At 38.5% G+C, this 16,714-nt stretch overlaps 1 protein-coding gene across 1 annotated transcript; it reads right to left on the reverse strand.

The window, feature by feature from the left end:
• Positions 1-4,061: 4,061 nt before the first annotated feature.
• Positions 4,062-9,210, reverse strand: LOC135649235 (L-type lectin-domain containing receptor kinase SIT2-like). The gene is made up of 2 exons (XM_065167434.1): positions 7,101-9,210; positions 4,062-5,948 (listed from the first exon to the last, which is right to left on the reverse strand). Exons 1-2 carry the CDS (start codon positions 9,075-9,077, stop codon positions 4,287-4,289), a joined length of 3,639 nt encoding a protein of 1,212 aa, XP_065023506.1. The 5' UTR covers positions 9,078-9,210; the 3' UTR covers positions 4,062-4,286.
• Positions 9,211-16,714: the final 7,504 nt, after the last annotated feature.

The raw sequence follows: 16,714 nt of genomic DNA on the forward strand, positions 1-16,714 counted from the left end.
ATTGAGAAAAATTTCTCCCTCAGATTAAATCTATATAAATATTCTTTACGTCAATGAACAAAATCATCTCTTTCGCAACCTATTTCTTGTTTCTATATGATAGCAGAGCCCCTCCTACCTTAAGCAAAGCTTTTCACTCTTCCTCGTCGTCTAATGATAACACTCTACCATTGATTTGTCGGTGACAACAAGAATCCTCCCTTGCTAATTTATCACCGGTCAATAGACTTCAAGTCACTATGGTCGTTGTGCTGCCTCTCCTTGTAGTAATAGTGCCCCAGGAAGAAGCATGACACACCTTTGTACTGAGCGTTGCTTCGTCCTCAATAAAGCTCCCTTTGCCACCGAGTACTCGCCCCTCATATGCCTTGTTGTAGTCATCTTCCCATCTTCCTTTTTGTTGTCATAGAAATAATGAGGCCTCCCTACACCAACAACCTCTTCTCCTCTTAGAGCCAGTGACTTTCTCTGCGACCACCAGCTTCGATAGCTTGCTTCCAAACAACCACCTCTCGACAGTTGCACCACAATAAGCTGAGTGCCCATTGCCTCCTCTCGGGCTCCTCGTCCTTGAGGGTGTACAACATCGCTGCTGCTACTTTGCCGACAGACCCCCCACTGTGGTTGCCTCTCCACCCTCTCTCAAGCCTATTCATTTACCGATAAATAGATTCATCAGATCGATTCATACTTCTTTTTTGTATATTATTGACACTCCAATTATTGCTCGTATAGGAAACAATAATTTTTCTCAACATACAAAACTTATATCTATTAACTCTGATTTCTTTTAAATTATCCAATGGTAGTAATTATGTGTGCACAATTCTCTAATATTCTATTTGGATATGATCTATTAGGCTAAATCAATAACTCTTTCAATTATCCACCAAAAAAGATCAAATACCAGAAGAACCTAACCCAATAATAAATCTTGATCACAAGTTATGATTATGATAACATTGTCTTATTCTATAAGTAATTCAAACCCCAGTCATTGAATCCATAATATTACTAATATCTTCATGCACCACTATAGTAGAAGCATGATCAAAATTATAAATCATTCTCGCCAATCACTCTTGGACTCGTATGCTAAGTCTCTTATATACTTTGATGAAAATAATACAAGAGGAATTATATGCAAAATATAAAAGTTATTATAGATGACTTGGTTTTAATAGGTCATCCCTTGAGTGATGAAGAAGTTATTGTGCATACTCTCAATGATTTAGGAGATGACTATAAGGAATTAGCTGGTTTTAATAGGTCATCCCTTGAGTGATGAAGAAGTTATTGTGCATACTCTCAATGATTTAGGAGATGACTATAAGGAATTAGCGGTAGAAGTTCGGGCACATGACTTGTTGATGTCATTTGAGGAACTATATGAAAAGTTGATTGATTATGAATCATACTTAAAAAGATAAGAAAAAATGACAGGATCAACTATCATAGCTCAAAAGTCAGTAAAAGATCGAAAAGAAAGAGCATCCAAAGCAACAGGAACTTCAACAAAGAAACAAATAAGATGCCTCTTGGACATATGAGTAACACATAGAATTATCAACCTTTCAATTATGGTGACAACTTTAATCCAAATTACTCAGGAAATAACTTACATTATAACTATTAGCAACTTTGACGTTCCAACAATAACAACCAACAAAAAGTCGTTTGCATCGAACACACAACAAAAGTTTATTGATCTCGACCCAAGCCTACTACTATACTCAATTGACCTTATGCAAACATTATGACTACTTTAACTTCTCAACCAAACAATTGGATTGTTGACTCTAGTGATTCTTATCATATTACTTCTGATCGACAGAACCTATTCATTCACAATGACTATAGAGGCAATAAAGACATCATCATTGGTAACGGTAATAGAATCTCCATTAGTTACACTAGTCCATAATACTTAATTCAAACACTAATATTTTTATACTCAATGATGCTATGTGTATTTCTCATATTAAAAGAAATATTTTTTTTTTATTTTTTTTTAATTCTGTAAATAAAATAATATCTCTATTAAGTTCTTTCTTAACTCATTTCTTGTAAAGGATTTGAGCATAAGAGCATCATTATTTTAGAGAAAAAATAAATACAACATCTACGAGTAGTTGTCAGTTTCATAAATCACTTAGTCAACCGCTCTTACTTTAATTGATGCATTAATTATTGTGTGACATTATCATCTTACTCATCTATCATCCTCCATTTAACAATACCTACTTTCTCATTACTTTTTTTTAATTTTTAAATCAAGTAGAATTATAACTTATTATAATACTTGCCTTAATAATAAAAGTCACAGGCTACCTTTTATGAAATTTTCTAGAACCTACTCTAAACTATTTGAAATTATCTACACCAATGTCTAAAGCCCTGTCCCAACTATTTTTTTGATAATTTTATATTTTATATTATTTTCATAGATTACTTTATTAAATATACATGATTATACCTACTCAAACATAAATATGAAGTCACCATAGTCTTTAACTACTTTAAAAAATTAGTTGAGAACTTCTTCCGGTCTACCATTAAAATAATTTACTCTAACGGAGGAGATGAATATCAAATCTTAAAACCTACCTCTCATCCTGTGACATACAACATCTTAAGTAACTACCACACACTCCTCAACTAGTTGACTCTACTAAATGAAAACATTATATAGTCGAAACTACTTAACTATTTTACACCAAGCCTTCATACCACCAACCTTTTAAATTATAGTTTGCCTTATTAACCACATGCTCACCCGAGTCCTACAACATCAGCCATCATTTGTAAAGCTATTTTATAAAATCTCAAACCTTCAAAAACTCAAAGTATTTGGCTGTTTATATTATCTCTAGTTACGTTTGTATGCTTCACATAAATTAATACCAAGATCCAACCCTTGCATTTTCATAGGGTATTCTTTTGAACACAATGCTTTTCGATGCTATAATCCTCAAACCAAAAAGTTTTTCTATCATATCATGTTATTTTTGTCGAGACTACTTTTCTCTTTTAAAACCATGGGCTATCAATAATGTGAGCTACTCCAACAATCATACATCACTGGATTCATATGAGTACATCTCCGACCCTCTCAAACACACCTCTCACCTTACTAATTAGTAGTTCTCTTTAAGACATACACTCTCTTATCACTATAGTTGAGCAGCATCTCACCCCGTATACAATTTCCCCACCTATTTCTCTACAAATTTATCCTGCAATACCTGATGAAGTAACACCCTCACACCACAATTGATGTCTTTGTCCTCTCCTCGACCAAGTGATACCGAAATGCATCAGCCTAATAAGGTACGTATCAACAACCCTTAAATAATTTCTATACCTTTAACGTAACCCAATAATATCATTGCGCTTGAATATCACATGACAACATGCTCAAAAAGTAATATATTTAAGTTACATCAAATCCTTGACCTTTATGCTATCATAAACTATCTACCTGAATCTATTGAATTCACAATCATTACCCAGCCCAAAAATCTCCACATTGACGCAAAATCCTATGTGAAGAATACAATGCTCTACTTCACAATGTCACATGGACCTTTGTATCATTTCATTACACAAAAAATATCATCGGGTGTAAGTGGATCTTTCAAATTAAACAAAACCCAAATGGATCTCTTGCCAAATATAAAACACATTCAGACATTTTATTTGTAGTTAATAAATTATCATAATTCATGTATTGATCCTTTACTATGTATTGGTATGTAGTAAAATGAGTCCTGTAATAGTTAATAAATTATCACAAAAATGCATGGGCACTTTTCGGAGTTATTATCAAGTGAAGAATCTGCAGAGAAATTTAAGCAATATTGAATAGTATAAGTATTGACATCTTCTATCCTTTTACCATGAATCATGAAACTCTTGATAGTTCCTCGAGTATCTAGATATTATAAGATGGCACAATTAACAAATGAATCAAATGATGTTGTCAACGAGGTATGCCATCAACAATATCTATCATACGCTAATAAATTTGCATGTCAACAAGGTTTCATTCAAATGTGGGGAGTGATGGTCAAGGTTCCATGACATGTGATTTCATACGTAGGCACCCACGTTGAGTTTTGGTTGAGTTGTAGACTAAATTAACATTTTAGTATGTCATGATAACAATCACAGGGTATTACTACACCACAACTGGTAGATAGTCTTTTAGTGCTTCAAAGCTAACAATACACTGTATGACAAAGGGACAAATCAGGGGAGACGACACACATGATTGTCGGACTCCGTCAACGACCTCCGGAGAGAACCGATGTAGTAGCCACCGGCACAGTATTCGACATGATACGGCCATCGACACCGTCGTTGCGACGCTGCACAAAATCGCCGAAGCTGAGGTACGTGGGCGACAGCTCGGGAAGCGGTGCATGGCCCTCCAAGTAGCGCACCACTTGGCGCATGCTCGGCCTTTCCGTGGGCTGTGGATGCGAGCACAACAGTCCAAGCTTCAACACCAGCTCCACCTCCTCCACCGCGTACGCTTCTCCGAGCCTTGGATCCGTCGTCTCCAGTATCGATCCCTTCTGCCAATTCTTCAACACCCAGTCCGACAGAATAAGCTTCTCCTCGTCCGCCGTCGGGTCCACGGGCCTCCTTCCGCAAGCAACCTCCAAGAGGAAGATTCCGAATGCAAACACGTCGGTGATGGTTGCCGCCTTGCCGGTTCGAACAAGCTCGGGAGCAAGATAACCCATGGTTCCCACGACACGGGTGGTCAGGGGAACAGTCCCATGATCGTATAATCTTGCTAGGCCGAAGTCACCCAACCTTCCATTCAGTTCATGGTCGAGCAGCACATTGCTCGCCTTGATGTCTCTGTGGATGACGACTTGCTCCCAATCTTCGTGTAGATACAGAAGCCCTGATGCCACGCCTTTGATGATCCGGAACCGTGTCGCCCAATCCAGAGTAGGCTTGTCTTGGCCATACAGAAACTTGTCCAGGCTGCCATTGGGCATGTATTCATACACCAACAGGAGCTCACCTTTGCGTCGGCAATAGCCCAACAACTGAACAAGGTTGCGGTGGCGGAGGCGACCGATGCTAACTATCTCAGCGACAAACTCCCTCATGCCCTGTCTTGATTCATGAGATACTCTCTTCACCGCAATCTCCGATTTAGAAGTCTGTAGCACCCCCTTGTAGACGTTTCCGAATCCGCCTATTCCGAGCAAATCTTCGTCCTCGAAACCCTTGGTAGCTTCGTACAAGTCTTTGTAGGAGTACCGATGAGGGCCGTACTGAAGCTCCCAGTCCTCGAGGACCTCTGCGTACTTGATCCTCCATCTTACGATGAAAGCCACGACTCCTGCGACGATTAGAACTAGTCCAGCTGATGCTAGAGGCAGTGAAATGGTCAACGCCTTTGATCCTCGCTTGGGTCTCACACGAGGGAGAGAGGGCAGTAGGGAATAGTTGAGAACTTGAGCTGCTCCATTCATGTTAAAGCTCCAACCCAGAATGTAATGAGACGTCAGGAGAGAACCAGTGGATGAGGAGAAGCCAACATACATGGGACCTGTCAGCACGCTTGATAGATCGATGATCGCGGATAAAAGAGGTTTTTGGGGTTTGGCCATTTGGATTGAAGCTAAGGTAACATTAAGCATCATCTCTTGGGCGTCGTAATCTATCCAAACTTGCAGGGCTTCACCATTTCTAAGGCTTAAAGCTTTGAACAAACCAGAGTCATCAGCATAATAACCAGCGGTGTGGGAAGAGTTAGATGTCAGGCTGTTAATGTCGATTCCGACATGATTGTCATCAATATCCTGAAATTCAGGGTCATAGATTGTGTCAAGCTCGATGCCAAGAATATGATCGCTCGAGTTCCCATTGTTGCTCTGGTTGAAGACGCCTAAGAACTGACTTCCTAAGGCTCCGGAGAAGTCCTTGGTGGGAGAAATCAAGAAGACGACTCCATGGCCGCTAAGATTGGCGAATTCTGGGATGAAGCCGAAGACGAAAGTGGTGGAGAAGGAGAAGATTTTACCAGTAGTTTGATCTCTGAAACGAAGTGGGGATGGACGGAAGGCGTGGCCCTTCACCTGCGTTGTCGCGTTGGTGATCCTCAGCAGACCACTGGAGGTGATGGATGCCACCCCGTCGAGCGTAAGATTGGCTCCACTGAATCCATTGAAGATGAATTCATGGTTTTCGCTGCCGGAGGCTGCAAGCTTTTCGTGGAAGAAGAGGAGGAGGAGGAGGCTGACCAAAGTCTGGAGAAACATGGCGGCCATATGTGTCGTGCAAAATCTGCAACACGATCAGAGGACCAGACAGTTAATATAGTTCGGAGGAGGAGGAGAGAGTCGTGGTCTTCAGCGCCTCGCAGTCAGCACCGATACACTAACTTAAATATGCTTTTATCGGGTATCCTCGGCTATAAAAAGTTCTATAGGATACTTGAGAAACACGGCAGCCATATGCATCTTGCAAAGTCTGCAACACTTTCAGAGGACCAAATAGTTCCCAAAGTGTAATTAATATGTCCTCCAATATATTTTTCTCCTCGTTCAATATAAATCTTCACCTTTTCTATGCGCGTCGGATTCACTAGAAGAACCTGCAAAAAATCGTTCTCTACCTAGCATGTTGACGTTTTCTAGTCTATTACCATGAATCATGAAACTCTTTTGTGATAATTCCTCGAGTCTCTATATATATTAAGATGGGCACAATCAATAAATGAATCAAATGATGTTGTAAACGAGGCATGCCATCAACAATATCATACGCTAGTAAATTTGCATGTTTGCAAGGTTTCGTTCAAATGTGGTGAGCGATGGTCACGGTTCCATGGCATGTGATTTCATACGTAGGCACTCACTTTTAGTTTTGGTTGAGTTGTAGACTAAATTAACATTTTAGTATAGCATGATAACAATCATAGGGTATTTAGTACTACTCCATAGCTGGTAGATTGTCTATTATTGCTCTAAAGCAAACAATACACTATGACAAAGGGACAAATGAGGGGAGACTCCACATACGATCGTCGGACTCGGTCATCGACCTCCAGAAAGCACAGATGCAGTAGCCACCGAGGAGGAAGGACACGACATGATTTGGTCATCGAAACCTTCCTTGCGAAGCAGCGCGAGAAGGCTGAAGCTCAGGTTCGCGGGCGACAGCTCCGGGAGCGGCGCATGGCCTTCCAAGTACCGCACGACTTGGCGCATGCTGGGTCGCTTTGTGGGCAGCGGATGCGAGCACAGCAGTCCAAGCTTCAGAACCAGCTCCACCTCCTCCACCGCGTACTCTTCTCCCAGCGTCGGATCCCTCGTCTCCAGTATCGATCCCTTCCGCCATTTCTCCACCACCCAATCCTGTAGAACCAGCTGCTCCTCGTGCGCCGTCGGGTCCACCGGCCTCCTGCCGCAAGCAACCTCCAGAAGGAATGCCCCGAACGCAAACACGTCGGTGATGGTGGTCGCCTTGCCGGTTCGAGCAAGCTCGGGAGCAAGATAACCCATGGTTCCCACGACATGAGTGGTCTGTGGATCCGATCCATGATCGTACAACCTTGCTAGGCCAAAGTCGCCCAACCTTCCATTCAATTCATTATCGAGCAACACATTACTCGCCTTAATGTCTCTGTGGATGACGACTTGCTCCCAGTCTTCGTGAAGATATAATAGACCTGAAGCCACGCCTTTGATGATCCGAAACCGGGTCGCCCAATCCAGAGCAGGCTTAGCTTGATCATGTAGGAACCTTTCGAGGCTGCCATTGGGCATATAATCATACACCAACAGAAGCTCTCCTTGGCGTCGGCAATAGCCCAGCAATTGGACGAGGTTTCGGTGGCGGAGGCGACCGAGGCTGACGATCTCCGCAATGAACTCTCTCATACCCTGTCTTGATCCATGGGACACTCTTTTAATTGCAACCTCCGATCCAGAAGACGGTAGCACACCCTTGTACACTCTCCCGAACGCGCCCATTCCGAGAAGCTCCGTGTCCCTGAAACCCTTGGCAGCCCTGAACAAATCCTTGTAGGAGAACCGATGAGGCCCGTACTCAAGCTCCCAGTCTTCCAGGAGCTCTGAATACCTGCCCCTCCGTCTCAGGATGAACACGACAGTCCCTACGATGATTAAAACAAGCGTAGATGACGCCAAAGGCAGCCCGATGCGCAAAACCTTTAACTTGTGATTTGATTTCGCACGAGGAACAGAAGGCAGCAGAGAGGAGTCGAGAGCTTGGGCTACGCCATTCATCTTAAAGCTCCAACCAAGGACGTAATGAGATGTTAGGAAAGGACCATTGGAGGCGGAGAATCCAACATACATAGTTTCCAACAACACGCTTGAAAGATTGACGACCGCCGATAAGAGACGTCTACGGGGTTTGGCCATTGCGATTGGAGCTAAGGTCACGTTAAGTAGCATCTCATGGCTATCATAGTCTACCCAAACTTGCATGGTTTGGCCGCTCCTGAGACTTAGATTTTGGAACGAACCAGTGTCATTCAGATAATAACCAGCAGTGTGGGACTCATCAGATTTCAAGTTGTTGATATCGATGCCGACATGGTTATTATCAATATCTTGGAATTCGGGGTTACGGGTTGTGTCAAGCTCGATCGCAAGGACATGGTTGGTCGAATTACCGACGCTGCTTAGATTGAAGAGGCCTAAATACTGATTACCTAAGGCTCGGGAGAAGTCCTTCGTGGGGGAGACTAAGAAGGCCATCCCATCCCCGTTAAGGTCCGCGGGTTCTGAGATGAAGGCAAAGACAAAAGTGGTGGAGAAGGAGAAGACGGTACCATTAGGAGACTCTTTGAATCGAAGTGGGGTTCGGTAGAAGGCGTGGCCCTTCGACTGGATTGTGTTGTCGGTGACCACGAGAAGACCGCCGGATGAGATCGCTGCCACCCCATCGAGGGTAAGATTGGCTCCTCTGAACCCACTGTAGGTGAAGCTATCTGCTCCGTCTGCACAGGCGGCAAGCTTTTGGTGGAGGAAGAGGAGGAGGAGAAGGCAGACGGAGGCCCTGAGAAGTCCCGTTGACATATTTGCCTTCAAGAATCATGGAACAGATTCTAGTCTTGGATGGGCAGAGGAGAGACTTGAATTTAGTGTCTCACAGTCAGCACATATGAATGCGTGTGGCCAATCCACTGATCACAGCCATTCCTTATCCACTGATGTCTAAGCACAGAGATGAAAGGTTCAGAAACCCAACAAGCATAAATAGCATCATCATCTTCAATTTCATTAAATGTGAGACAGAGTTAGGCAGGATTGGAAGTTAATAGACGACCAGGAATGATGCAGAAGGGACCCCACTGGTAGCGGAGACGACGACTAAGGGAAGGAAGACCACACAAGAAATTGATACCCTGAAGCCGTTAAGTTTGAAGGAGTTTTCTTTTGCCTCAGCTCGGCTGACTACGCTGAAGAGTAGCAACAGCAGGCGAAGGCGGCACTCGCTGGTCAATGGGACGGCAAGAATAGAAGCGGCGTTCGCATGAGATTCCTCAAAGAATAAATCAGGAAGAAAGAAACATATTTTGTTTGATGTGTTTTCTGTTTATATAGGAGGAAGGATTTTTTTTAATAGAGCAATTGAAAAAATTTTAGTTGCTATTATGCCCCCGTAAGATGGTGCTTCTGCCGATGATATCAATCTTGAATTGATACATTGAAAATAGTTTATGGTAAAAGACTTCGTGAGTGAGTCTGTTAGTTTATCAGTTGTATGTATGTGAGAAATACGTAATTGATGTCTGACAACTTGATCTTACATGAAGTGAAAGTTGATGACAATGTATTTCATGCATGAGTGGAACACTGGATTGATGCACATATAAGTAGCTTAGACATTATTATAATATATCATAGGAGTAGAGGTAGAGTTGATGTCAAGTTCTTTGAGCATATTCATAACTCAATTGAGTTCTGTAACAGCGGTAGCAATGACATGGTATTTAGTTTCGGTTGTAGATCGTGCAACTATCTTTTAGAGCTCCAACTGATTGGATTAGCTCCAAGGAATATAATATACCCTGACGTAGATGTTCTATCATCAAAGTTTCTTGCCCTATCAGCATCGATAAAGGCATGAAGCTAAAGTGAAGAATGTTTGTGAAAAAAGAGACCATGATTGAGGGTCCCGTTAAGATATCGTAAGATCTATTTAACTATAGACCAATACATAATAGATGACCGATGCATGATTGTGATAATTTATTGATCACAAATGAGATATCTGGATAGGTGAGAGCTTAGTACCATAAAGAGCCAAGTATTTGACGATATTGAGTGGGGTTCATAGTAGGGCTTTCATCACATAATTTGAATGATTCACCAGTAGATAGAAGAGTTGTAGCCATTTTTGCGTTTTACATGTTCATCTTTGATAACAAATCCCGAATATACTTTTTTTAATGATAGGAAGAGTCTTGAAGATGTATATGTTGCTTCTACTCTCAGAAAGTAGCTTAAGATTTATAAATCTTTGAGGAAAAATTGATCAGCTAAATGCGTGAGGAACACCTTGATCTTCATAGGATTATTGCTCATAACAATGATGTCATCCATATATACCAGAAGATATATTGTATTATCAGTTTGTTGATAGAGAAATAGTGAAGTATCAAACTTTGAGTTGATGAAGTCAATTGATGTAAAAAATAAGTCAAGTTTGGTATACCAGGCTCTTGGAGCTTGACGAAGTCCATAAATAGTTTTTTAAAGTTTATAAACATGTCTTAGATACTAAGGATGGATGAAGCTAGGAGATTGCTGCATGAAGATATCTTCAGTTAGGGCCCCTTGTAAAATGACATTGTTAACATCAATTATCATAAATGTCAGCCTTTTGAGATGGCCAAAATTAGGATAAGTTGGATTATTGTGGGTTTAACAATGAGACTAAATGTTTCTATAAAGTCAACACCAGGACGTTGATGAAACCCTTTGACCACTAGACGTACTTTATATCTATCAACGGATTTATTTGAGTTTCGCTTAATTTGAAAGACTCAATTACGCCTAATGATATTTTATATGAGATGAAAGGGTACAAGTGTTCATGTAGAGTAATGGATGAGGGCATCATATTCTTTACATATGGCTTTACGTCATATGATAATTTTTGGGCTTGAGAAATTATGGTAGGTTCATCTCAAGAGAGAATTTTATGATAACATATAGGTCAAGGACTTGACATAGTTTGAAGATACCACTTTCGGAGCATATTATCATTGGATGTCCAAGGGCTATAGGTTGTATTATTGGTATAGGCGACGGAGAAGCACTAACATATGTTAGGGTAGGCTGAGGTACTTTATTGTTATTGGGTCCAAAAGAGAGTAATTCCAAGGGCATTACTTCAGCAATAGGTACAACTTATAAAGAAAGGAGATAAGAAGTAATGAAGGGAGTGAGAAGCTACTAAACCGAGAGAACAAGAGAGTGCGAATCTTAAGGAAAACGATTGGAAGGTATTGTAGGAGGCTCGTTTGATGAGATCGATGACATACTCTAGTGATATATATTTATTGGAGTATGTCACACAGCAAAAGACTTATGGTTTTAAAGAGGAAAGGTAAACTTCACGAAAATAATATGGCATGATATAAAGACTTTTTGAGTTCGAGGTTATAGCATCGAAAAACATTATGTTTAAAAGAGTATCCTATCAAAATACAAGACTTAGATCTTGATGTTATCTTATGTGAGGTATAAAGACATAGCAATGGATAATATAAATAGATAAATATTTTAAGTTTTTAAAGGTTAGGGGATTTATAGAATAATTTTTCAAATTGTGATTGGTACTGGATGACTAGAGTGAGCATAAGATTAATGAGATAGATGATAGTTTGAAATATTACAGACCAAAAGGTTGTTAGCATTGAGGCTTAAAATCAAAGTAAACTGAAAGATGCATTAGAATAAATGCTCGTTTGATGGGGGTATGATATTCAACTCTACCATAAGAGTAAACAGTTTTAATTATAGATAGAAAAAAATTCTTGCCCAACTTTCTAAAGTTGGCAAAGATTATTAAAATTTCAGATTTATGGTGGAGAAGGTATAACCATATGTACTTGGTGAAATAGTATATGAAAATGACATAAAATCTAAACGTGTCAAAAGAAATGATCAGGGCAGGGCTTTAAACGGTTTAGAGCAAGATATATATGATATTCCAAAAGGGAGTATGACTTTTATTACTGAAATAAGCATCACAGTGAGTTATAATGCTACTGGTTTTAAGAGTAGGAAGAGAATAACGAGAAAGTAATTGTTATTGAATAGAGGATGAGGGATGACCAAGACGATGATACCATACATTAATTGAAGCTATAATTGAAAAGTAAATAGTGGGCTAGGTGATTCGTGGAATGAACGACTATTCATAAATATTATCCTTACTCTAGTCTCAGACCAAGGATGCCCCCGTGCTCAAATCATTGATAAGAAAATAGTTAAGAAAGGAATTTAATTAAGATATTATTTTTATTTATAAAATTAAAAAATAAAAATGAGATTTTGTTTAATATAAGGTGCACACGGAACATCATTGAGTGTAAACGTTATGCCACGTGGATTAAGCATTATGGAATCAATATGAGTAATAAGGATTCCTTTACCATCACCGATGATGATATCTTCATTTTCACCATAATTATTATGGATGGACAAGTTCTGTAGATCAAAGATGATTTGATAAGATGCGTTAGAGTCTATAATCCAATTGTGTTAACTAGTATACGGAGTAGTCAGTGAGATTTACTTGAGGTCAATGTAATGGAGGAGGAAGTCTAGGTCGAGATCGATAGATTTTTGCAGAGTGGCCAACTTTGTCATAAAGCTGGCAGACAACTCCTTATTGATTTATGCGACCAAGATGCTAGGGCTAAGGATAATTAAAGTAATTGCCTTGATAATTGTGATTGAAATGTTGATGATGTGGAGGAGGGGAGGTTTGTTTGAAGCTGACAAGTTCAGGAGGTATTCTGGCCAAACCTTTATTGATAGTCTTGTTATACTGGTTATCCCTCTTTTTGAATTTTTGATTGATTGGAGCTATGATTGATGGTCCTGGTAATTTGTCATCGCACTTGAGATAAATCTCATAGTTAGTCAACTTGTCATATAGTTCTTCAAATAACATCAGTGAGTCGCATGCTCGTATTGTTGCTGCCAGTTCCTTATACTTGTCTCCTAGGCCGTTAAGGATATGGACAATGCCTTCTTCATTACTGAGGGAATGACCTATTAGGTCAAGTTATTGATGATAACCTTTATATTCTATAGATAATCGACAATAATACTTTCCTCTTCTTTTATTTTCATGAGACTGGATAGGAGACTAAGCATACGAGTACGTGGACGATTTGCTAATGTGGTTTGCAGCTTGCACCATGCTTCGACAATGGTGTCACACGAAGTTATGATAGTGTGAGGGATTCAACGATTGAGACTTGAATTGCTTGGAGGATAAGACAATCTTAGAGTAACCATAGTTTGTGGTTCGAATTTGGAACTGGACTGGGTGCTCCTAGGATGTTGAGCATCGCTGGTGGACAACAGAGAGAGCTATCAACGTAGCTTAGTAAATCATAACCAAATAGGATATTAGAAAATTATGCACACCAAGATGCATAGTAGCCATCTTTGGATAACTTGAAGAGCATGAGAGTTATAGCATTGATAGAAATAAGGCCTGCATGTTGAGGAGTGCTATGATTCCCTATGGGCACAATAACTTGAGCATCAAATGTAGATGATGAAGATATATTAAGGATATATACAAATATGAGGGAGTAAGGTAGGAGTCTTTAGCTATAGGAGGGTGATAAGAGGCTACAAGTACTTGATTATTGCTAGTGAGGAGGAGGGTCAGCTGCAATTGGGGCAGATCAGAGTGTTCAACTAAGTTTGGTGATCGAAAAGGTATCGACAAGATGTGTCCGGTGGTCAAATTCAAAGTCAACGAGAGCGTCCAAGCGAATGTGGTAGTCGATGAGGAAGATGAACTGGTCTTAGCGAAGATCAGTGGTGTCACTTGCGCTCTCGAGGAAGACAAAAGATTAGATGGTTGGTTGCCGGGGAAAGGAAGAAGCATGAAAAGATCGTTGAGACAAAGAGCGGGGAGTCTTGCGCTCTGATACTATAAAAGAATAAATCATGAAAAAGATATGTATTTTGTTTGATATATACTCTTTATTTATATAGTCTAAGAGGAAGAATTTTCCTTAAAAGAACAACAAGATTTCCTCGTACAGTGGGGGAAATCTTAATTGTAATCAATTCCAATCTTAGCTGCTATCGATTCCAACCTGTCAATGAAATTGATGGGTACCTTCTTTTTCCCCTAAATACATAGCAAATCTAAGCTAAAGTGGGCTTTAATTATTCATAGCCTACTTTAGCCTTAATTCTCTTCTTATTTAACCTAAATCTTTAATTTTTTTAACCAAAAAGTGTGATAGCTAGGACAAAAAAAAAAAAAAAAAAAGACAATCATCATTGTGAAAAGAGAGAAACAACAATAGTAGTTGAGGATAGACAAATAAGAGAAGAGAAGGAAAGAAAACAAAAACAATATAGAGGCTATTCTCAATCATCTAAGCAATGTTATCACCTTAAGTTAGATCAGATTTATAGTGAATTCTTACTATGATTGCTTAGGAAGATTTTGGATATTGTGCATAGTGATGTGATCCTTGTATCCTAGTTATTCTCTTGTGATTATTACTTGGATTTTGGGTAAGAGATTCTGAGATTTGTATATTTATTATTTTATAGTGAATTTTCTTTGGTTTGTTATGTGATTTTTACCCTTCACGTTGGAAGGATTTTTCATATAAATCTTGGTGTCATATTTTATTGTGATTTCAATTTAATTCTATTGTGTTTTATGACCTACTTATATTTGTTCACATATAACTTTTTTTTTATCCCATCAACTAGTATCAAAGCAAGGTTTTGATGTTTTAATTTTTATATTCGAATATGAAGGTAAATAGTGTTTCTCACATGATTAGTTTGATCGGAAATAATTAGATGATATGAAACCAAGAATGAAAGATATCCTATATTATAAATATTTATATAGACCTTTGCAAAGGGATAGTGCAAAGCTCATAATTATGACAGATGATGAATGAAAGAGATTAAATTAAAAAAATAGTCAGGTTTATTCGAAAATGACTCAATGATAGTGTCTTTCACCATATTTTTACTGAAAGGTTTTTATGAAAGAAAAATGATTAACAACAAAACTTTCTTGATAAGAAAATTTATATACCTAAAATATAAAAAGATTTTTCTATTGTTGAACATTTCAATGAAATATCACTAATCAATTATAAATTTTAAATATATTAATAATTTAAAAAATAGAGTAGACAAGAACATTAGATAGTTACCATAATTGCATGTCCTCGATACAGATGCTTTTTTTCATTTTTCCCAAAATGACTATTTTTTTCTTTATTTTCTTCCTTGGCCAAATATTAAATTAGTTAAGTATTTCAAAATTAATCAATCTATGATCACACACTAATCTAATTAATTATGAAGCAAAGGAAGTCAAAACCAAACCAACATAATTTTTCAAAGTTTGAACTGAATCCATTTAATATCAAGATGAATCCTCAATAATTTTTCTCTTTATTTTTCTTCTATTTTATTTTTCTTATTTTTTCCTCTGTCCTTTTTCTCTCTTTTTCTTTTTTCCATGGGAGAACCTATCTCTCTTCACTTCTTTCTTGTTTTCTTTCTTCTGACGTCTGTTCGCACAGCGAGAACTCCCTATCTTCTCTCTTTCCTTCCCTCTCCTCTCCCTTCACTCTCTCTCTCTCTCTCTCTCTCTCTCTCTCTCTCTCTCTCCTTTTTCTTTTCTTGTTTGCACTTTTTATAATTTAGTCCCTGATATTTCAGTATTTACAATTACGTTCTCAGAAAAATTAGGGATACTACATGCATGCTTCATTTCTATTTTCATTTGATGTTTCTCTCGCCTTTATAATTGCTCGGTGGATTCTATTACCATAACTAAAATAATTATTGCTATATTTAGTTTATTTGTTTGCTTATTTTTTAATTACCTATCCATCACATAGGGTGACAGCTTGATCGATTCAAGTTGGTTCAGATTTATGTATGTAAGAATCCTTTGATATTCAATCAAAGAGGTCTCCAATGTTCAATCAAGTGTTGACTTAAAAAAAACTGAGTTTGGAAGAGAAATTTTCGACATGATCAATTATCACATTTAAATTAGTAATGGAACATAAAAGAAGATGAGGGTAAACTATATCTCCCCTTGATTATTGTGACTCGATGGACTTTCTATGATTAACCCAATCAAAAAGAATATTTTATGATATAAAATTAATATTTTTTAGATATTTTATGTTTAAAAAATATATATATGTGACATGATTGTTGATTGAGGGGCTCAGTTTTACTGATTGGATCATCACATATTAGAATCTTGATTGGGGATAAATATAATTCATGTGACTTAAATGATCTACATCCCATGATATTTACGAATCAAATGTTTACGAGCAATCATTTTGATGCAACTCTTCAATATTTCTGGGTGTCAATTGACCCATCCGCATCGAATTTTGTAGAAAAACAAATATCATTGATTTTTTTTTTTTTTTGGGATCATATCTATG

The sequence above is a fragment of the Musa acuminata genome, chromosome BXJ3-9 (genome assembly GCF_036884655.1).
Source record: "Musa acuminata AAA Group cultivar baxijiao chromosome BXJ3-9, Cavendish_Baxijiao_AAA, whole genome shotgun sequence".
NCBI lineage: Eukaryota > Viridiplantae > Streptophyta > Magnoliopsida > Zingiberales > Musaceae > Musa > Musa acuminata.